We start from the raw sequence: 23,544 nt of genomic DNA on the forward strand, positions 1-23,544 counted from the left end.
GAAGTGGGATCTTTGGTTTTACCCTTATCCCCATGCTTATCTTGAGATTTTTCACCATCTTTCTTCTTATTGCCATCTTTGTCACCCCCTGTATGAACTTTTCTGTTCACCCTTGTTCTGACCCATTTGTCTGCCTTCTTTCCCAATTCTTGGGGAGAGGTCAGATCAGAGTCTACCAGGTACTGGTGCAACAAATCAGACACACAATTATTAAGAATATGCTCTCTCAGGATCAAGTTATACAGGCTGTCATAATCAGTAACTTTACTGCCATGTAACCACCCCTCCAAGGCCTTCACTGAATGGTCAATGAAATCAACCCAGTCTTGTGAAGACTCCTTTTTGGTCTCTCTGAACTTTATCCTGTACTGTTCAGTGGTTAAGCCATAACCATCCAGGAGTGCATTCTTAAGAACTGTAAAATTATTGGCATCACTTTCTTTCACAGTAAGGAGCCTATCCCTACCTTTTCCACTAAATGATAGCCATAGGATAGCAGCCCACTGCCTTTGAGGGACCTCCTGTACAACACAGGCCCTCTCAAGTGCAGCAAACCACTTGTTAATGTCATCCCCCTCCTTATAAGGGGGAACTATCTTGTGCAGATTCCTGGAATCATGCTCTTTTGCAGGATGACTATGGGGAATACTGCTGCTGCCACCATGGGTTTCTAAACCCAGTTTCTGTCTCTCCTTCTCTACTTCTAAAGTCTGTCTATCCAAATCCAGCTGTTGCTTCTTGAGCTTCAGTCTGGTTTGTTCCACTCTAAATCTATTGAGCTCCCTTTCTAACAATCTGTCATCAGGGTGGGTGGGAGGGACATGCCTTGAAACAGAAGTATGGTGAGAATGGACAGAAGGAGACCTGTCCCTTACAGAGGGCACCCTAACAGCTTGGCTAACAGAAACATCAGTACCACTGTGGTGTGAGTAAATGCTTTTGCTATGATGTGAGACAACACTATTTGTATGGTGTGGCTCTTCATCATTACCAACTATGCTAGACTGTCTAGTAATGGGCAGGCTAGGAAGTTTCTTTCCTGAATCTTTTCCTGGGGGAGTCCCTGGATCAGATTGGGAACCATTAGCTACTTTTTCAACAGATGGGGCACTTCTAGCCTTATCCTGTTCTCTAAGCATGTTAAGTAACAATTCCAAGGAAGGATTCTTCCCTACTCTCAAACCTCTCTCTATGCAGAGACTCCTTGCTCCTTTCCAGCTAAGGTGATCATATGCAAGTTTGGACAAATCAACATTTTGGCCTGTGCCAGACATTTTTTAGAGAGAGTTAAAGTGATAGTAAAAGATAAAAAGTTTGTCAGAGCTTTTAGAAAGACAGAGAAAAAAAACTTTTTAAACTTTTTAGAACTTTTTAGAAAGTTAGAAGTACTTTTCAGCACTTAGAAAAGAGTGAAAAGAGGAAATGCAAAACTTTTTGGCTATGTGTATATACACTGAACTTGTTTTGTATATTTTTCTCTTATGAAAAGTACAATGACAAGAGTGGTAAGTAGTCTCAAAGCACTTATCCCACCGCTGCACAACCAATGTAGGAGGCTGGACTGGCTTGTAGTGAGTACCAAGGGGTACTTACACCTTGCACCAGGCCCAGTTATCCCTTATTAGTGTATAGGGTGTCTAGCAGCATAGGCTGATGGATAATGGTAGCTTAGCAGAGCAGCTTAGGCTGAACTAGGAGACGAGTGAAGCTCCTACAGTACCACTTAGTGTCATATGCACAATATCATAAGAAAACACAATACACAGTTATACTAAAAATAAAGGTACTTTATTTTTATGACAATATGCCAAAGTATCTTAGAGTGTACCCTCAGTGAGAGGATAGGAAATATACACAAGATATATATACACAATACCAGAAATATGCAGTATAGTCTTAGAAAACAGTGCAAACAATGTATAGTTACAATAGGATGCAATGGGGACACATAGGGATAGGGGCAACACAAACCATATACTCCAAAAGTGGAATGCGAACCACGAATGGACCCCAAACCTATGTGACCTTGTAGAGGGTCGCTGGGACTATTAGAAAATAGTGAGGGTTAGAAAAATAGCCCACCCCAAGACCCTGAAAAGTGAGTGCAAAGTGCACTGAAGTTCCCCCAAGGACAAAGAAGTCGTGATAGAGGAATACTGCAGGAAAGACACAAACCAGCAATGCAACAACGATGGATTTCCAGTCGAGGGTACCTGTGGAACAAGGGGACCAAGTCCAAAAGTCACAAGCAAGTCGGAGATTGGCAGATGCCCAGGAAATGCCAGCTGTGGGTGCAAAGAAGCTTCTACTGGACAGAAGAAGCTAAGGTTTCTGCAGGAACGACAAGGGCTAGAGACTTCCCCTTTGGAGGACGGATCCCTCACGCCGTGGAGAGTCGTGCAGAAGTGTTTTCCCGCCGAAAGAACGCCAACATGCCTTGCTAGCTGCAAATCGTGCGGTTAGCGTTTTTGAACGCTGCTGTGGCCCAGGAAGGACCAGGATGTCGCAAATTGCGCCAGGAGGTAGAGGGGACGTCGAGCAAGACAAGGAGCCCTCTTAGCAGCAGGTAGCACCCGGAGAAGTGCCAGAAACAGGCACTACGAGGATGCGTGAAACGGTGCTCACCCGAAGTTACACAAAGGAGTCCCACGTCGCCGGAGACCAACTTAGAAAGTCGTGCAATGCAGGTTAGAGTGCCGTGGACCCAGACTGGACTGTGCACAAAGGATTTCTGCCGGAAGTGCACGGAGGCCGGAGTAGCTGCAAAAGTCGCGGTTCCCAGCAATGCAGTCTAGCGAGGTGAGGCAAGGACTTACCTCCACCAAACTTGGACTGAAGAGTCACTGGACTGTGGGGGCCACTTGGACAGAGTTGCTGGATTCGAGGGACCTCGCTCGTCGTGCTGAGAGGAGACCCAAGGGACCGGTAATGCAGCTTTTTGGTGCCTGCGGTTGCAGGGGGAAGATTCCGTCGACCCACGGAAGATTTCTTCGGAGCTTCTAGTGCAGAGAGGAGGCAGACTACCCCCACAGCATGCACCACCAGGAAAACAGTCGAGAAGGCGGCAGGATCAGCGTTACAGAGTTGCAGTAGTCATCTTTGCTACTATGTTGCAGGTTTGCAGGCTTCCAGCGCGGTCAGCAGTCGATTCCTTGGCAGAAGGTGAAGAGAGAGATGCAGAGGAACTCGGATAAGCTCTTGCATTCGTTATCTAAAGTTTCCCCAGAGACAGAGACCCTAAATAGCCAGAAAAGAGGGTTTGGCTACCTAGGAGAGAGGATAGGCTAGCAACACCTGAAGGAGCCTATCAGAAGGAGTCTCTGACGTCACCTGGTGGCACTGGCCACTCCGAGCAGTCCAGTGTGCCAGCAGCACCTCCGTTTCCAAGATGGCAGAGGTCTGGAGCACACTGGAGGAGCTCTGGACACCTCCCACGGGAGGTGCAGGTCAGGGGAGTGGTCACTCCCCTTTCCTTTGTCCAGTTTCGCGCCAGAGCAGGGCTAAGGGGTCCCTGAACCGGTGTAGACTGGCTTATGCAGAAATGGGCACCAAAAGTGCCCATGAAAGCATTTCCAGAGGCTGGGGGAGGCTACTCCTCCCCTGCCTTCACACCATTTTCCAAAGGGAGAGGGTGTAACACCCTCTCTCAGAGGAAGTCCTTTGTTCTGCCATCCTGGGACAAGCCTGGCTTGACCCCAGGGGGGCAGAAACCTGTCTGAGGGGTTGGCAGCAGCAGCAGCTGCAGTGAAACCCCTGAAAAGGCAGTTTGGCAGTACCAGGGTCTGTGCTACAGACCACTGGGATCATGGGATTGTGCCAACTATGCCAGGGTGGCATAGAGGGGGCAATTCCATGATCATAGACATGTTACATGGCCATATTCGGAGTTACCATTGTGACGCTACATATAGGTAGTGACCTATATGTAGTGCACGCGTGTAATGGTGTCCCCGCACTCACAAAGTCCGGGGAATTGGCCCTGAACAATGTGGGGGCACCTTGGCTAGTGCCAGGGTGCCCTCACACTAAGTAACTTTGCACCTAACCTTTACTAGGTAAAGGTTAGACATATAGGTGACTTATAAGTTACTTAAGTGCAGTGTAAAATGGCTGTGAAATAACGTGGACGTTATTTCACTCAGGCTGCAGTGGCAGGCCTGTGTAAGAATTGTCAGAGCTCCCTATGGGTGGCAAAAGAAATGCTGCAGCCCATAGGGATCTCTTGGAACCCCAATACCCTGGGTACCTCAGTACCATATACTAGGGAATTATAAGGGTGTTCCAGTAAGCCAATGTAAATTGGTAAAATTGGTCACTAGCCTGTTAGTGACAATTTGAAAGAAATGAGAGAGCATAACCACTGAGGTTCTGGATAGCAGAGCCTCAGTGAGACAGTTAGGCACCACACAGGGAACACATACATATAGGCCACAAACTTATGAGCACTGGGGTCCTGACTAGCAGGGTCCCAGTGACACATAACAAACATACTGAAAACATAGGGTTTTCACTATGAGCACTGGGCCCTGGCTAGCAGGATCCCAGTGAGACAGTGAAAACACCCTGACATACACTCACAAACAGGCCAAAAGTGGGGGTAACAAGGCTAGAAAGAGGCTACTTTCTCACAATAATGCAGCGGACGGGCTACCTGTCACCGTAGTGACGGATTAACCCGTCCACCGAAATCTCAATCAGGCCTTAAGTTATGAAACAGCGTCCCTCCAGAGATCGAACTTGAACAAATCTTTCTCCACTTCTAGAATGAACTGGAAAATACCACATGGTGGGGCACCCCATCTGCAAAAAATAACACCTCCTGAACTCCCTGCACCAGAGGTCGCTTGAAGGGTGTCATGGCATTGTGTACCCCAAACTGAGACTCAAGGCTGCACAGTCTCTTTCTCCTGTCCCCAGAGTCAAACATACCGACATACAGCCACACATACCGACATACAGCCAAACATACCGACATACAGCCACACATACCGACATACAGCCACACATACTGACATACAGCCACACATACCGACATACAGCCACACATACCGACATACAGCCACACATACCGACATACAGCCACACATACCGACATACAGCCACACATACCGACATACAGCCAAACATACCGACATACAGCCAAACATACCGACATACAGCCACACATACCGACATACAGCCACACATACCGACATACAGCCAAACATACTGACATACAGCCACACATACCGACATACAGCCAGACATACCGACATACAGCCAGACATACAGCCACACATACCGACATACAGCCAAACATACCGACATACAGCCACACATACCGACATACAGGCACACATACCGACATACAGCCAAACATACCGACATACAGCCAAACATACAGCCAGCCAAACATACCGACATACAGCCAGCCAAACATACCGACATACAGCCACACATACCGACATACAGCCACACATACCGACATACAGACACATACTGACATACAGCCACACATACCGACATACAGCCACATACTGACATACAGCCACACATATCGACATACAGCCAAACATACAGCCACACATACCGACATACAGCCAAACATACCGACATACAGCCACACATACCGACATACAGCCACACATACCGACATGCAGCCACACATACCGACATGCAGCCACACATACCGACATGCAGCCACACATACCGACATGCAGCCACACATACCGACATGCAGCCACACATACCGACATACAGCCACACATACCGACACAGCCAAACATACGACATACAGCCACACATACCGACATACAGCCACACATACCGACATACAGCCATACACTGGTAGACGAATGCAAACATACAACCAGAAAAAACAGAGAAACAGAGAAACACACACAGACTCATACGTATCTGGAAATAAAAACATACTGCCGGGCAATCATACACACATCTGAAAAATACTTACATACATGTACTGACAGAAAAACATGCAGACAAACATAAGAACAGTCACTTGCATCCAGACATATGACTGACATAGGTAAGTGCATAGAAACAGAAACAAGCAACATCAAAGCCAGTAGGACCAGGTTTAATGTGCTTATACCCGCATGTAACAACATTCAAGTGAGATACACAGGAGGGGGCCAGCCGGAGCAAACATGGGTTGCGTTGAGAAAGGAGTCCCTCGAGTGGAGGTGAAACAACACACTCAAACAGCCAATAGCACCAGGTGAGAGAACAGATTCTCCATTGGGCTCAGCCAAGACGTGATTGACAACGTCTCAAGCGAATAGATGAAAGCGGCCAGTCAAGGGGCGGACCCAAAGCCCACTCTGAGTATTGCTAGCAGTAGGTGTGTTTGACATGCACACAGACACCTAGAAAAACATGACGCACATGAATGTATTCACACACACACACACACACTCTCCACAGACCACAGACAATAGTACAAACACCACCATGCACAACACACACACACAAAGACACACTCAGCACACACAGAATGACTTACTGTGTTGTCATGGGCAGAGGCCGGTAGCTGTCGTCGCTCAGTCCCGGGAGCCTCCTGGGCAGCAGGGAGTGCTGTTCATTCCCAAAACTGCAAGAGATGAAGAGTTGAAGAGGAGTGAGAACCGGATGTGCCGAGGGCTACAACCGCCAGAGCGCTGCGCCGGGATCCAGTGCACATAGACAAGCGCCCGACCCCTCCTGCAGCCCACCCCAGGGGCACAGCACCCCAGAAGTGCTGCGGGTGGCGGGGTGGGGGCCCCGGTCTCGTCTTACCTCCGAGTTCTCCCCTCTTCTGGGGTTTATGTGACCACAAGTCTTGCAGAGGAGGAAGTCCAGCTGCTGAGACGGCCGATGTCCCCCGAGAGCGAAGTCTGCGGCTGGGGGAGGCCCTTCCGGGGGGGGAGGCTCAGGGGCCCGGGAAAAGGAGGGTGCTGAGGGGTGCTGGAGCCCTTCCTGGGGGTAGGGGGGTGCAGGGCTCAGGGGCTCGAGGTAAGGAGGGTGCTGAGGGGCGCTGGAGCCCTTCCTGGGGGTAGGGGGGTGCAGGGCTCAGGGGCTCGAGGTAATGAGGGTGCTGAGGGGCGCTGGAGCCCTTCCTGGGGGTAGGGGGGTGCAGGGCTCAGGGGCCCGGGAAAAGGAGGGTGCTGAGGGGTGCTGGAGCCCTTCCTGGGGGTAGGGGGGTGCAGGGCTCAGGGGCTCGAGGTAAGGAGGGTGCTGAGGGGTGCTATGGTCCCTGCCCTGGGGGGGCGGAGTTTGGGGTTCGGTGTGAGGAGGGTGCTGAGGGGCGCTGGAGCCCTTCCTGGGGGGGGAGGGGGGGGTAAGGAGGGTGCTGAGGGGTGCTGGAGCCCTTCCTGTGGGTAGGGGGGTGCAGGGCTCAGGGGCTCGAGGTAAGGAGGGTGCTGAGGGGCGCTGGAGCCCTTCCTGGGGGTAGGGGGGTGCAGGGCTCAGGGGCTCGAGGTAAGGAGGGTGCTGAGGGGTGCTATGGTCCCTGCCCTGGGGGGGCGGAGTTTGGGGTTCGGTGTGAGGAGGGTGCTGAGGGGCGCTGGAGCCCTTCCAGGGGGGGGGGGGAGGTAAGGAGGGTGCTCAGGGGTGCGGGGCTCCCCGCTAGAGAACTAAACACTTGTTTGTGGCTTTGAAACGCGTTTATTTCCTGTAAATCTGCGGACTCTTTCGCAAGACTCTTGTGTTCAGGCTCACAAGCGGGTCACATGACTCCCGCCTTTAGTCCCAGGAGCTTTGGAGTCGGTTTCTTTGCGCTACAGAGAAGCCGCAGTGATGAGTGCGCCACGGCAAAGCGCCCAAAGGCCAGGGTACTCCACATTCTGGAGGCGCTGCGGGGTCTTTCGGCTTCCTGCCCATTGGGGGGGGTTGGGGGGGGGCAGCTGGCTTCATTGCAAGAGAGGGAAATGCGTGCCTGGACCACGGACCTCTAATACATTAGTCGTAACTGTCACAAAGAGGGCCTGGGTGCCACTGCACCTGCTTCACTCTTGGTATCTATAGGTCTCAAGGTCCCTCTCCCTGCATCTTTTGTTCACCCTTATCTGGTTTCTGTCACAATTTCTTCTCTTCTGCCCTTCGCCCTTTTCTTTCACCCCCCCTCCATTTCTCACTTAGGCCCATATTTGTATTTTTTAGCGCCGCATTTGCGCCGCTTTTTGACGTAAAAGATGCGCAAACTTACAAAATGCAATTGTATTTTGTAACTTTGCGCCGCCTTTGCGTCAAAAAGCGGCGCAAATGCGGCGCTAAAAAAACTATAAATATGGGCCTTAGTCTCTCTGCTCTCTAATCTCTCCATCCCCCTCTCCCTCCAGGAGTAAACAGTGCCCTGTGGAAGGCAGAGTGTGTGTACATCACACACTGCGTGTGCCCTGTCAGCCATCTGTAGCTGGTACAGGGAATGCCCTTCAGCTCTGGACTCCGGTGCCACTGCACCTGCTGCACCACTCATAGGTACCCTGTCCCTGCCCTCCGTTTAGAAACATCCCAGGAAACAGGTTTGCGAAGAAAGTTTCCCCATCCACTTGATGTAAGCAGGGCATTCTCCAAAATCACATAGAATAATCTCTCCTATAATGAGCTATAAAACTTTCCATATGGGCCGTTTTCTCTAAAGTGTCGGAAAGTACCTTCCGCGTCCCTTTCTATGTTCTACCCCAGCACAGAACTATCTTTCTACATATATATATATGGATTGTAGCATCTATCTTCAAGAGGCAAAGGGTACGGGGTTGTGCTCTGATGGGCAGGACGTGCAGACACCATGAACAGGTGCCCACGCGGCTGCCCTCGAGCCTCACAATGTGAACAGTGACTTATGCAGCCTCGGGCCTGCTGTGTAGCGCTTCGACCCCCTCTGAAGGGTCAGATTCAAGGCGCACATACCCCTTTCATGAAGCAGCCAATCCATTTAGGAATGAACGCCTTTTGGAGGTCCCTTCACTGGAGTTACACAAAAGTGGAAGTTGATGAAAATTTGTTAGTAAGTACAATATTAGGGGTTCCCCAATTCCAGATCTCAACTTCTGCCCTTCAACATGGATAAGAGTAGGGTGATCAGACGTCCCGGATTTCCCCGGATAGTCCCGGTTTTTAGAGGACTGACCCGGTGTCACGACGCTTCTCTTAATTTTAAATAAATGTCCTGGTTTTTCGGACAAAGATCAGGTTATTAAATACATGTCCCGGTTTTTGGGACAAAGGTCAGATCATCTAGGAAAGGATAAGGTAAAGAGGTCTACAAAGTATGGAATAATAGAGGCAAGATCTATCTACAAAACTGCATGTATCACCCACAAAGCCTTGCACGCCTCCTCCCCTCGCTACCTGGTGAATAAACTGAAACTCTCTGGGGGCTCCAGACCATCACGTAATGCAGAAAAGTTATTGCTTGAACCCCCCATTTTCAAGAAGGAAAGATCGATGGCCCAATCCTTTTCAGGCAACGCGGTGAGAATCTGGAACTCACTTCCGCCTCAGCTTCGGACCACCACCTCTTCCCAGGCCTTCAAAACTGACCTCAAAGCTCTCCTCCTTCAAAGACACTTCCAAATTTAATGCAAGCCCTCTGTTTTCTGAAGGAAGTCCTTCCATTATAGGAAAAGCTGTTCTCCATGCCTATAGAAGTGCCTTCCCAGGATGTTTTTGTGTTTTGAGTGTCTGCCATTTAGTGCAGTATTTTACCTCTACCTGTATTTTGTACTCTTTTGTAACTTGCACACGGCACACCTTTCCTTTTACAACGTATCATTTGCTACCTCTTATTTCTTGTTTGCTTTTGATATATGCACAACGGCCACCACTGCCTCATGTAACGTAATTATAGTTTTAGTGTTTTGAGTGTCTACCATCTATTGCAATTTTATTTTATTTTTTACCTCTATTCGTACTTTATTCGCTCTTGTAACCTGCACACGTCACTTTTTCCTTTCGCAACATATCGTTTGCTACCTCGTGTATTTTTTTGCTCTTGATACTTGCACAATTATCACTATTGCCTCATTTAATGTAACATTGTTTTTGTAACAGGCACACTTGTAATTTTTCTCTTCGTGTATCTTTACTTTGCCTATTGTGAAGCGCTCTGACACCTTCGGGTAAAGTCCGCGCTATATAAAAACGCATTAAATAAAATAAATAATGAAGTGAATTTATCTGTTACTGTCAGGCAACACAGTCCCCTGTCTGCTCCCAGCAGAGAGAGGGAGTGGGGAGCAGAGAGAGGTGGGTGGGGGCGGGTTGGGGGTGCAGGGTAGGGAGGTCAATCCATAGATAATTTTATATGTGTAGTATTGTAAATATGTGTGTGTGTGTGTGTGTGTATATATATATATATATATATATATATATATATATATATATATATATAAAACACATCTGTATAGGCACACATTCACAAAGCTACGCAAAAAAAACGGGACATGTCAGATATAAAAGTGAGAGTAAAATCTTTAGTCCTTCTAAACCTGACCCGGTATTTGCACCTCAGAATCTGGTCACCCTAATAAGGGGTGTTCGAGGTATAAAACACCTGCTCCAAATGGAATTTGTAGAGCAGTGGCGTAACAAAGGTCCTCATGTGGGGGGGGGGGGGGGGGGGGGCACCAGCTCCAGGGGCCCACTCAGCACAGTATTCTGACCTGAGAGCTCCCGCGTGAGCCTGCAAGTGGCCCCCTCCCTGTACTGTGCAGCCCTCCCACCCCCTCAAGGTTTGTTAAGGGCAGGAAGGCCGCACTTGCGAGTGTAGAGCGCCACCTCGTGTTGCTGGGAGAACATTTAAAATCCTAACATCATTAACTCAGCGTGAAAGTAAAGGAAACTTGATAACCGTGTCCGTGGGCAGAGATTAAGGTGCACAGAACCGCCGTGTCTATGGTCAGGTCTTGCCCGACTTAGTTTGAATGCTTGAATGTACCATTTACCGTCTCCTTGTAAGTTTAAAGTGTTGATAGATATATAAGTATCTATGTATTTAATCCGAATTTTATATAGCATGGACCATATCAATTGGGTAACAGAGGCTTAAAGAGATATGTCGGTAAGCGTGATACATACATGGACAATTTACGATGAACAAATTGTAATTTAGTGACAAGTCATCGTAGGTTTGATTTGAAAAAGTAACTCGCCCGTACTCCGTCATCGGACATCAAACAACAGAGAGTTCAAGGAGGCGACGTCACCGAAAGAGGAGTTACCCCAGCTCCAGGTGTGGGGCGGGGGGGTGAAAGCTGAATCTAATACTAATGCATTTGCGATGATTAATGACTAAGAACTGACATGAATTATGCGAAATGTAGTGAAATCGAGTGTTACGAAAATGTCCCACCTGGGTGGTAACCACAAACGTGTGCGACATTAATAAAATAAATATTAACTGTTTAGAACTAATATTGATATCCTTGAATATAAAGTATTAATGAATTATATAGACATAGTAATTAAATGGTTTGCTTAACATTACTAGGCATAGAGTCATGGTGAAATAATGGGCCTAGTCGACAAGGCCTCATGTTAAGATTCATGGCATCAATAAATAAATAAATAAGTGTTCATAAATGTTTTGTGAGAGCAGAGAATTCGTTTCTTCATTGTTCACACAGTGCTGACCAAAGATGTGTAATGTTGCAATGTTGTGCTAGTTGATGTCTCAAACTTTCTTGTGCGAACCATGAGCTGTAATACCGTGTCCTAACCTTAGACACATTTGCATCTTTTGTGCATGAGAAACAGATGTTCCCAGGGCAAGACAATGGATGTACTGACCGGAGTTACGTTTGCAACAAAATATTAACGGACTACAACTGGTGATGGGAAGGAGAGGAGAGGAGCCAATCATCGACGTGTGAAAGACTGTCTAACTACATCATAGATTTAAGAATGAATGCTTATTGGTTCTACTGTGAACACCCGATTTTCTGACCAATGACGACGTGAGAAAATACTTTATGAGTTTTCAACTTACCTCGACTGCACTTAGCAGAAACATACATTCTGGTGGTTTGAGTCCCGTTGGAGCAGCAGAACAGTTTCATATACTCTTTCTCATTGCGTATTAAATGTTAATGCCATTGATGCTGTTTCCTTAGCTCGAGGCCCTTTCTAAGTTGGTTCAGTTAACTTAGAGCCCAACCGTGGCTGAGCCAGTCCCCTCCCCTTCCCTCGCCAAAGCTGACCAGACGGACGTCCAACTGACGAAGAAGTCTATGCTTGCTGATCCATACAGGAGAGGTATAACAAAGGTTATTAACAAAGGACTAATTTTATTCACCTGTTAAATCTCGATGCATGCCATCTCTGTTGTTCAGATATTGTTACTATTAATCTGCAAGGTAGCCCTTGAATGTTTAATGATAAATGCTTTGGTTAGATTGAGATTTTTTCCCCGCTTTGGTCAGCCTGTTTTGTTTCTATATGCTTATCATTTGATTCTGAGATTACTTTACGTGAAATTAGCTTTGTTAATCTAGGGAAATAAACGTTCTAATTTTACTAAAAGGTGTGGTTATTCATGGCTACCCGGGTCATGGTGTGTTAGAAAATGAATGACTCCTAAATGTTGATGTTGAATTATTGAACCTGTTGTCATATTGCTGGTTAAGGTTATGAGTAATATTGGTACTCATGGTGGAATAACTCTAAGCTTACCAAATAACACAGAAAACCAAATGAGGCCAGACAGGGGCGGAGGTCCAAACGTTGGGTGCGCTTCATGAAAAGGACTGTGAAATGTCTCTCTTTTTCAAGAAAGTTTGTTGGAGTTCTGAAAGGGTTGAGACCCACCTGAGTTGGGCACTGTGTAAGCAGATTCTGTGGGGATCTACGTGGGCCTAGGGGATGACACGTGAGGGATTTTAACCCCCCCAAAGATTTTTCAGTAGGGGAGGGCACTGGGCACAAAGGAATGAGCATGCAGCCAGCCACGTCTTACAATTTGATTAATTTTTGCTGCAAAAATGTGCAAGACCCCAAGCTGCTGGAAAGTGTCCAAGAGCACACAGAGGGCTCGTGGCCTCACACCTGTATTGAGCCGCCGTCAGAGGAGCACGGGTTGTGGAGTGAACATTTACTGAACAAACCACATGTGAGAAACACAAGAAGACTCAACATTCTGTTTTTAGACTTTTCTTTTCTCAGTGCCACTAGTCTGAAGAAAGGCAGTAGCTTTTTTTCAATAAAGTGCTGCAAGGCATGTGGAGATTGTGTTCAAAATGTAAAAACAAACCTGCAAAACCGGCTAACGTTTTTGGCCTTGCCTAACAAGGAGAGCACAACAAGTGGGGCGTGGGTAAGTGGTAGCAGTGGTGGTATTGAGTAGTCCACCACATATTCGCTCACTACCACCCTATAGCAGTGACACTCAAGTCCCTGTAACCACACTCTCTCTGATGCATTTAATTAGTTTTTTAGCGCCACTCATACCAGTGTAGGGTGTCAGAGCACTTTACATCACACTCACGTTACACAGAGACAATGGATCATACCTGTGTATATGGTATGTCACATAAGACAGAGGACTACAAGGTGTAGGAGTCATAGGTCATCCACACCGGCAGGCAGTATAGTCTACGAGGGCTTGGTCTGGAGAAGGACAAACTCAGAATTTAAAATGTAGCACCATGGTTGTGGATTCTCTTTAATAATAAAAATTGATTTCTACCCAAATGAATCCTTTTTGCAACATTACGATAGTGGAAGACTGGGGAAAAAATCATAATATTATATTCTGTTTGCATGCAGCTCTTTGATGACAGTTCATAGATCACTGTTCTATGTAAGGATTTTGACTTATAAACTGCAAGTAACACAAGGAGCTCTATGACAAAAGCAGCAACACTCTGACCTGTTCACATTATATGCATTGTGTGATCGGCATGGTACACGTTCACCTTGTGATAGAGTCAAAACTTCCACTAGACAGAACTCCGATCTCTCTCCAGAAAGAACATTTATCACAAAGTTATCTTGACATTTTTACTGTTGCCTGAAATAGCTGGAGGCGAGGAACGTGCCTGCGAGTGCTTTTAAAATCATAATACACTTGCAAACACAGCGCCCTCCCCTGAAGTCAGCACCCGGTGCGGTGGAACCGGTCGCACCGCTCTAGAGCCGCCGCTGCTCGCCCGCTGCCCCATCACCTGTGCCACCGTAGAACCCCACAGAATCTGGCTCAGACAGGGGCCCTCTTAGGTGGGTCTCACCCCCTTCACATCTCCACAAAACTCTTTCTTGAATCCTAACCTTGAACAATGGTTCCTCCTGGGAAGGTTACACAACCGACCACCAACAGGCATTCATTTAATTTGAATCATCATCAAATAATGAGATTTACCAAGTTTGGTTTAAACACAAATGAATCAGTGACAAGTGCCATAAAGGCTTGTCAAGAGTACAATATTTTTAATTTTTCATAATTAGGTCAGTGCTCAGGCAATGATACGGTGCATGAAGAATTATTAAGAGCAGAGGAGTGTGTATAGCATAAAAAAACGTGATGGACAAACAGATCATTTGTTGTCGTTTTACAGATCCTCGGTATCCAAACAGTCTAAAGTGTCCTATTGCTTATTATGGTGACAGCGTTTCAATGTTTCGAACCAAAACTAATTCGGAGTCATCATCAGGACAGAAAAGTCTGGAGCATAAGCATAGTCTGTAAATATAATAGAAGAAAAATGTGGCTTGGGGAGGTATAGTGGAAAAAATGTGTAAATGAGGCCATGTGGCCGTGTCACTTAAAATCCTTAGAGAAACCAATAGTTAAAAAGATCAGTGGGAGTTCAGTGGGGAAGCAAAGAGCACCAATGAAAAAAGTCAGTAAAAGGACAGTCACCAGGAAGGGACACAGTAAAATGAATTGCTTACAAGGGATAACAAAACTCCCCAAGGGTGTGGAGTGACATTAGCATTCAAGAATAGTCTGTCAAAAAAAGGTTAGAAATGTAAACCAGAATTTTGCATGTCATGGGGAACCCATTAGTGTCATTGCAGTGGTAAACAAATTACCTGTAAAAAAGAGCTTTTGTCAATGGTACAAGGGTCTCTGTGGAGGTCAGGAGACACCTTTAAAGAGAAATGACTGAAAAATCAAACACACAGTTGTAGGCTTGATAGGAGTGAAACAGGTGAAGGTGTTGTGAAGTCTATCATGGAAGTCCTAACCTCAATCAAGAATTAAACAGGAAGCAGGGGACCCAACGCCAAGAGTCACAATGCGCTGTACGAACTAGATTCCAAGATACACGTTTGCGAATGAGATGCGTATTACACAGAAGCCTTACTTGAATAAGGTGGGGAAGCATCTCAGTGGAAATTGGAAAACATATAGAGAGGCAAAATAGCTTAAAAGAGAACACACCATTATTGGCTCCTGATGGTGAGGAGGTAGCCTGAAATCGTGTCTAGTTCCTTACCTCAATCGAGAATCAGAAAGAGGGCGCGAACCCCACTGCCATGGGTCCACGTGCAGCTCAAGGATTAGGCGCATATTTATTAAGATGGCCGCCGCGCGGTCTTGTAGTGCGCGGGACAAGTGGTTGCAAAGGGAAAGCCACAACAAATCACTGAAGCATTCTCCTGAAGTTGTGTACAATAAATTTGGAATTGGAAAATTTGTTTGTTGAAAAACTGAGAGAAGATAAAAAAAAATAGAAAAAAAGACTCCCAGAATGCCTAGCTGGCCTACTAAAGGTGTTGATAGTAAATTGTGGGTAAAGGTGTTGCCTTCTCTTTGCAACTTCTGAAACAGAACAACCCCAACATAAAGTGCTAAAGAAAGCAGTGATCTACAAAGTTTGCTTTGAAGATCAAGTTGTATTACTGTAAAGTATGCCTCAAGTTAAAACGTAAAAAAATAAAAAATATGCAAATTTTCATGAGTACATGCATATAGGATGCAACTAATACAGAGCATGTCGAGCTGTCTGATCCTTGCTGTCTCCACTTAAATATTCTCTGAAGACCCTATGTCCTCTGTACTCTTGCTTCGGCTTGTGCTAAGCTACATTTGGGGTGTCCCTTCCCGGAGGGTGAAGAGACAGCCATTACTATGTACAGGTGGTTCCTGCATGTTTCAGATCTGCCAAATCTATACAGACTTCAGAAAACTGTGAAATAACTTCTCTCAGAGCATGGCGGTTCTGGGGAAGTGAATCAGGTTATTAGACTGTATTACAACGTGGCCGATAGATAGTATAGGTATCTATATTTTTTTGTAATTGTCCATGAGTGCCAAGACTTGGAGTCTACTGTGAGTCACAGGAGTTGTAGGCGGCTAGCACAAAGGTCAATCCTCAGCCCAATAAACTTCACTTACATCAGAAGTGACAGTGCAAAGAAGGTGGTAGATGACATCAGTACCATGAACTTTCTGGGCATTGACACAACAGAGTAGAAAAAGAACTGTGAATTATAAAACCCAGAAGAGTGATCTAGGACACGAGAGAGAGATTTGATTCAAGGAAGTCCACAGTTATGTACTTATGTCTTTATATCTGAGTGGGAAACAGAAGATGGGATGTTAGGTCTGAAAAGTCATCATACAAGAATGGACCCTTCTGATTCTTATTTCAAATACCAAAGTGAACACAGCAGACATTTCTGATGCACGGGAAGAGGTTATTCTTTCATTGAAATAAATGTAAAAAAAGAAGACCTGGAAAACTGAGAAAGGTGCCTAAACGTCTTTATATCTGGGGAAGCAGAGGGCTCAAAAGAGGTATTGCTTAGGAGAAATAATTGTGAAAATTGCCACCCTTGGGTTTTGATTCATCTAAACCACTTTGTTTGCCTTCAACCCAATTATAGCCCATGACAATGTGGTTATAGTTTGGAATCCAGATGTGGTTAAATCATTCCAAGCCCGATGGAATGAGCACCACGGAGATGTGTAATGACAGCTACTTGTTTAGCCTTAAGAGGTGCACCTCCACACCAACAGCCTTGCTAAAGTGGAGCACCCAACCATGGGACATGGCACTGTGGCGTCACTCTCACCATCCACGGTCTACCCGTGTGATTACCTATGCCTCTGTCTGACAGAACCCACCCAGCAGGCTCTTGACCACTAGGCTATACCTGGGCCAGGTCCGGACATGCCTTGGAGATGCAGTATAAATCAAAGACCCGAGGTGGTTAGACAATGTGGAGGCGGGTTCTTTCAATGCAGCAGCTACCTCAGTGCAATAAGATTCCGAAGGCATGTTTATTCCTCCTATAAAATAGAAAACACCAGTGATCTCACCAACCCTACCCCATCAGCAACCGCTGTCAGGACACATCTGTCATACCTTCTTACTAATGGGTGCTGTCTGGGGCAAAGTCTATAGAGGACGTATTTCCATCTTTCTTCTATATCATATGTCCCTCTCTGAACAGGGAATATTTACTGTAGGTAAGTGACCTTGTTGGCACGGTTACCCCCCACTTTTTGCCGGATATTGATGACAACTTGACTGAGAGTGTGCTGGAAGCCTGCTCACCAGGCCCCAGCACCAGAGTTCTTTCCCAAAAACGATACCATTGTTCCCACAATTGGCACACCCCTGACACACAGTTAAGTCCCTTGTAAAAGCTACCCATGGTACAAAGGGCACTGGGGCCAGGGAAGGCCCCCAAGGGCTGCAGCATGTTTTATGCCACCAAGGGGGACCCCTCACCAAACACATGCAAACTGCCATTGAAGCCTGGGTGTGCTGATGGGAGAAAAAGTCAAAGTTGACATGGCACCCCTCTGAGGGTGCCATGCTCACAAACACCGCCTGTGGCATACGTATATCACCCCTCTAGCAGGCCTTACAGTCCTAAGGCAGGGTGCACTATACCACAGGTGAGGGCATAGTGGCATGAGCAATATGCCTCTACAGTGTCTAAGTGCATTCTTAGACAATTTAAGTGCAGTGTGGCCATATTGAGTATATGAGCTGGGAGTTTCTCATTACAAACTCCACAGCTCCATAATGGCTTCACTGAATACTGGGAAGTTTGGTATCAAACTTCTCAGCACAATAAACGAACACTGATGCCAGTGTTGGATTAACTGAAAAATGCACCCAGAGGGCATCCTAGGGATGCCCCCTGTACGTTAGCCAAACTGCTAGTGCAGCACGGACCAGTCAGTGCCAGCCTGCCACTCCCAGTTAAGTTTATGACCACATGGAGTGAGAGACTTTGTGCTCTCTGTGCCCAGAAGCAAAGCCTGCACTGGGTGGAGGTGATTTACACCTCGCCTCTGCAGGAACTGTAACACCTGGCGGTGAGCCTCAAAGGCTCAGGCCTCTTGTTACAGTGCCCCAAGGCACTCCAGTTAGTGGAGATTGCCCCCCCCCCAGACAAAGGCCCACTTTTGGCTGCAAGTCCGGCTGGAAAATTAGGGAAAACAAGGAGGAGTGACCACCTCGGCCAGGACCATCCCTAAGGTGTCCAGAGCTGAGATGAACCACCTCCGTGCAAAATCCTCCATCTTAGTTTGGAGGGTAAGGACAAATAGGGTTAGGTCTGTGTCCCCCTCTCCAAATGGAGTGGACACAGGAAGGGTGTAGCCACCCTCAGGGTCAGGCCTCTGACTCCTGTAACGCCCCTAAATCCAGGATTTAAGGGCTCCAGTGAACCCAGCTCGTCAGATTCCTGGCGACCTCACAAGAAGAGAGAAGAAGGACTGCTAAGCTGATCCCCAGCAGAGAAGACTGAAGACGCAAACTGGCTTGGCCCCAGCAATCCGGCCCGTCTCCAGCTTCTAAAGCCTTGCTAAAAGAAGGCAACGTATCCTGCCGGATCAGCGACCTCCAAAAAGCCTCCAGACTGCCTGCATCACATAGGACCAAGAACTCCTGTGGACAACGGCCTGTCCAAGAAGAAGCTCCATTCAAGGACTCCAGAACCACCCCAGAGCTGGTCCGCAGGCGATTCTGAGCAAGTGCCCACCCTGGGTTGACCCCTCCTGTCCAACACGGCAACACCTGCAGCCTGAATCCGAAGTCCCCCGCGACCACAACAGAACCGGATGAAGATTCTCAACACCAAAAGGTACCCCTGCACCCGCAGCCCCATGGCCTTGGGGAATCTGACCTTCGGTGCAGCAACATCCAGATGGTGGCCCTCCTCCTTTCCAGCCTTTGGTTTCCCAGAACCGACCCCCTGGAATTCAGCTGCAGCATCTTTGTGACCCCGGGGTCCCCGTACAGGAAAGGATTGGGAGCCCGATGCTGTGTATGCACCCTGCACCCAGCGGCCCCTGCACCCTGCACCCAGCGGGACAAGCATACCTGGGACTATTGGGCCAAGGAGAAAAGACCCCTGGCTATCCTTTTTTCGATTTATTACACAAATTTAACAATAGCGAGTTCTCGCATTGACAGCGCATGTCCTAAAATTAGAATGATTAAGATAACTGTATATTGCAGCTTCCAGGGAAAAAAATCACTAGTTCATAGGCTGCAGTCTTGGGTTTATTCTGAACTAAAAGATCCAGCCACCATCCAAAAAGGTACAGTAATTATTGCAGTATGGAACCTTCAACCCAGTTCATAGCAACACAGTCCCACAACTAGGGATACTTTCCAAGAAATGAGAATGCAGGAGCATTCCACAGAGGAAAGCTAGAGAGCCAACCCTAGATACCACACTGTTCCCCCTTATCAAAGCAACATAAATTTTCTCCCTCCGCTCAAAGGAAAATAAATTAGAACTAGAGAGAGAAGATGAAGGAATAAAAACCTTCTAGGAAAACCTCTAAATACAAAATAAATGTGAACACGACTTTTTTAGACAAGGAGACCCAAGAAGGACACAACAATGTGCAAGGTAGTCTTTTCCTGAAAAGTTCAAATGGTGTAATCCCAGTAGAGGAATATGAGTGAACCTGTACTCCTCAACTCTCTTGTACATTTCACCCTTCCAGTCTCTCAATCAAGGAATCCGAGTTTGTCAAGCGCAACTAGTCACCCGTACGGGTCTCAAGGTGCTGAGGGGGTTTGTCTTCTGAGCTTCAGTTGAAGAGCCAGGTCTTAGGGTCCTTTCTGTATTGAGTCAGCGATGGTGACTGCCTGAGGTGCAGGGGCGGGGTATTCCAGCTCTTTGCCACGAGGTAGGCGAAGGATCTTCCACTAGCCGAGGCCTTCCGTATGCAGGGTACGGTGGTTAGTGCTTGTTGAGCAGAGCGGAGAGATCTGGCAGGGGAGTAGAAGGAGATGCGGTGGTTGAGGTAAGCGGGTCCTAGGTCGTGGAAGGCCTTGTAAGCGTGGACGAGGAGCTTGAAGGTAATTCTCTTCTCAATAGGGAGCCATTGGAGGTCTCTCAGGTGATTGAACATATGTTTGTGGCAGAGAATGTCCAGGATGAGTCTGGCGGAGCGTTTTGGATGTGCTGTAGTTTCTTGGAGGTTCTTCTGGGTGGTACCGGCATAGAGGGTGTTACCATAGTCGAGTCTGCTGGTAACCAGGGCATGGGTTACAGTTTTGTGCCAGTCCTTTTGGATCCATTTGTAGATCTTCCAGAGAAGTCGGAGTGTGTGGAAGCAGGAGGATATGACTGAGTTGGTCATGGTGAGCGATGAGTTCAGGATGACACAGAGGTTGCGTGCGTGGTTTGTTGGGGTGTGGGGGGGAGGTGCAGAGTGTCAATGGCCACCAGGAGTCGTTCCAGGCTGATGTGGATGGTCCCAGGATGAAGATGTCAGTCTTGTCGGAGTTGAGTTTAAGGCAGCTGTCCTCATCCAGGCAGCGATGGCTTCCATCCCGGTGTGGAGATCCTTCTTGGCAGTAGTCGGGTTTTCAGTCAGTGAGATGATTAGCTGGGTATCGTCGGCGTAGGAGACGATGTTCAGTCTGTGGTCCCAGACGATGGATGCAAGCGGGGCCATGTAGACGTTGACGAGTGTGGGGCTCAGGGAGGAGCCCTGTGGGACTCCACAGCTGATCTCCGTAGGTTCTGACAGGTAAGGCGGGAGTCTGACTCTCTGTGTTCAACCAGACAGGAAGGAGCGTATCCATTATAGGGCCTTTCCGTGGATGCCGGCTGCGTGGAGCCTTGAGCAGAGGGTGAGACCGTGTCGAAGGCAGCCAATAGGTCCAGTAGGATGAGGGCTGCTGTATGGCTGTGGTTGGGGAGCGATGGGATGTCATCTGTGGCGGCGAGGAGGACTTTCTCCGTGCTGTGACTGCTCCTGAAGCCCGATTGGGAGGTGTCCAGGATGTTGTTGTCCTCGATGTGCTTACGGAGCCGAGCATTGATGGCCTTTTCAATGACTTTGGCTGGAAAAGGCAGTAGAGGGCTGGGGTGGTAATTCTTGAGGTCCAGGGGGTCGGCCGTGGGTTGCTTCAAGAGCAAGTGGATCTCGGCATGCTTCCAGTCCTCTGGAAAAAGTGTCTGTCTCTATGGAACAGTTGAGGGTGTGTCGGAGCTCAGGTGCAATGGATGAGTTGGCTTTGTGGAAAATGTGGTGAGGACAGGGGTCTGTATGGGCTCCAGAGTGGAAGCTGCTCATGATGGTGCAGGTCTCGTCTGTGGTGAGGGTGGTCCAGCAGTGTCAAGTCTGTGGTGGTTCGATTGGATGGATCTGGGGGGTTGTTGGAGGGCTCGGAGGGTGTTGGCATCTGAAGCTGTTTTATAAGTCTTTGATTTTCCGGCGGAAGAAGTTGGCTAGCCTGTTGCAGATGTCTTGAGATGGAGGGATGCTTGCTGTTTCCGATTGGGGGTTGGCAAACTCTTTCACCACGGCAAAGAGATCTTTAGTGTTATAAGCAGTGGCGCTGATGTGGGTCCTGCAAGACGGCTTTCCTGGTGACTATGATGAGGTGGTGGTGGGATGTGGTGACCACTTTGAAAGCCTTGAAGTCTTCCGGGGACTTGATGTTCCTTCATCTTATCTCTAGCCATCTGCAGGTGCGCCTGGAGTGCGGGCAGAACCACCTGGCCTTCTTGCGGTGGTGTTTGGCTGAGGACTTACAGTGAGGTACTAGGGTGTTGGCGCATTTGGAGATCCATTGGTGGAGGTTCTATGCCGAGATGTTAGCGTCTGCAGTGAGGGGCAGGGGAGACTTACTGAGAGTGTTGGAGAGCTGCTCCTCAGTGACCCAGTTAAATTTTTTGCTTGGGGCTCGGAGTGTGTGGAGGTGGATGGTCGGTGAGGTGATGGTGAAATGGATCCCGTGGTGGTCAGTCCAGCGAAGTGTGGACGTGTTGTAGACGATGATGTTGCTGGTGGAAAAGATGGCATCGAGCTTGTGTCCTGTGATGTGTGTTGGCAATGTGACCGGCACAGATGCTGGGTTTGTCCAAGTTTCAGTGAGGAAGGTGATGTCCAGGTGGGTGGAGTGCAGTATGTCCCAGAGTTCTAAGGCGTGTTTGTGGAGGGAGCAAATGTTGAGGAGGATGCAGCGGAGATGCTCCGGGTTGGTGTTTGATTGTTCATGGTGGGAGTGTCCGGTGTTAGGTGTGCGGTGGAGGTGGCAGTGGAAGCAGGAGAACGGTCTGTGAGTGTCTCTTGGTGATGCGAGACGGCAGGTGATGGATCGTCCTGTGTTCAGCGTGTGGAGAGTGGCAGTGGAGGCAGGAGAACGGTCCGTGGGTGTCTCTGGGTGATGCGAGACGGCAGGCCGCAGATCGTCCTGTGTTCAGCGTGTGGAGGGTCTTCACGGTGTAGCGATGGAAGGTCAGAGAGCCAGGGATCGTGGTGCTGGGCACGGTCCAGGAGCGGACAGACTGAGATGGGCTTGCTTTGGCACACCAGAGGTGCACCCACTGCATGCGGCTGCACTAAGAAGGGGGAAAAACGGGGTGTCCAGTCAGCTGGGAGGCAGGAGAGCGGGAAAACGCTATGCAGGGGGGCAGGGGGTGGGGCCACAGCGGCAACAGCGGCACAGGAAAACGCAGGGAGAGTGAAAGGAAAGAGAAAGAAAGAAAGAAAAGCAAAATGGAATAAAAATGACAGAAAAATAAGCAGTAGTAAAAAGCAGAAGTAAAGGCAGAAGTAAAAGCAGGAGTAAAGCGAGACAGCAAGATACTTACATGCAGATGGCCACTAGGCCACTAGGGCTGAGGCGCAGGCAGGAGCCTGCAGGAGGAGGTGGGACTCGAACTGAGACTCAGGCAGACTCTCAGTTCGCTCGCAGCAGAGGCAGCAGCTACTGGTGGAGCTGCACAGAGGCGGGCGAACAGGCGCTGACCAGGAGGTCAGCGTCTGGTCGCCCTCCTCAATTCACTTCTCAATATTTCCACACATTCCTTCAAGGTTCTGTAAACCTGAGTGCCATTTGTGGATGATACAAGGAAGTTTTCTCGAGGACGATACCACGCTTCATTAGGCAATCCTTCATCTCCTATGAAATCTTCTCAGCTCCATAAGACTTTTGGGTTACTCATACATGGGAATCGATTCAAAGGTAAGTACACCAAGAATATCAAAAGCTAATTCTTGCCACGGACAAACATGAATTTCTCTACAATTCATGGGTGATGTTCTCACCTTTCTAGACTTCTCACTAATCAACCAAACCCCGCACTTACACGTCTTTACACCAGATGTATTCTTGGTTACCTATTGCAACC

General features: G+C 48.0%; 1 protein-coding gene across 4 annotated transcripts in view; it reads right to left on the reverse strand.

Annotated features, from left to right (window-relative positions):
* The window catches only part of LOC138261056 (arf-GAP with Rho-GAP domain, ANK repeat and PH domain-containing protein 1-like), a 214,305-nt gene that overhangs the window by 160,359 nt on the left and 30,402 nt on the right, over positions 1 to 23,544 (reverse strand). For 3 of the 4 annotated variants that reach the window (XM_069209692.1, XM_069209676.1, XM_069209685.1), the window contains exon 3: positions 6,503 to 6,589. In XM_069209692.1, the coding sequence (XP_069065793.1) occupies positions 6,503 to 6,589 (87 nt within the window). Of the gene's footprint in view, positions 1 to 6,502; positions 6,590 to 6,774; positions 6,888 to 23,544 lie in introns of those variants that run through there. The other variant, XM_069209699.1, reaches the window with a different exon arrangement.

This window comes from Pleurodeles waltl, chromosome 2_1 (genome assembly GCF_031143425.1).
Source record: "Pleurodeles waltl isolate 20211129_DDA chromosome 2_1, aPleWal1.hap1.20221129, whole genome shotgun sequence".
NCBI lineage: Eukaryota > Metazoa > Chordata > Amphibia > Caudata > Salamandridae > Pleurodeles > Pleurodeles waltl.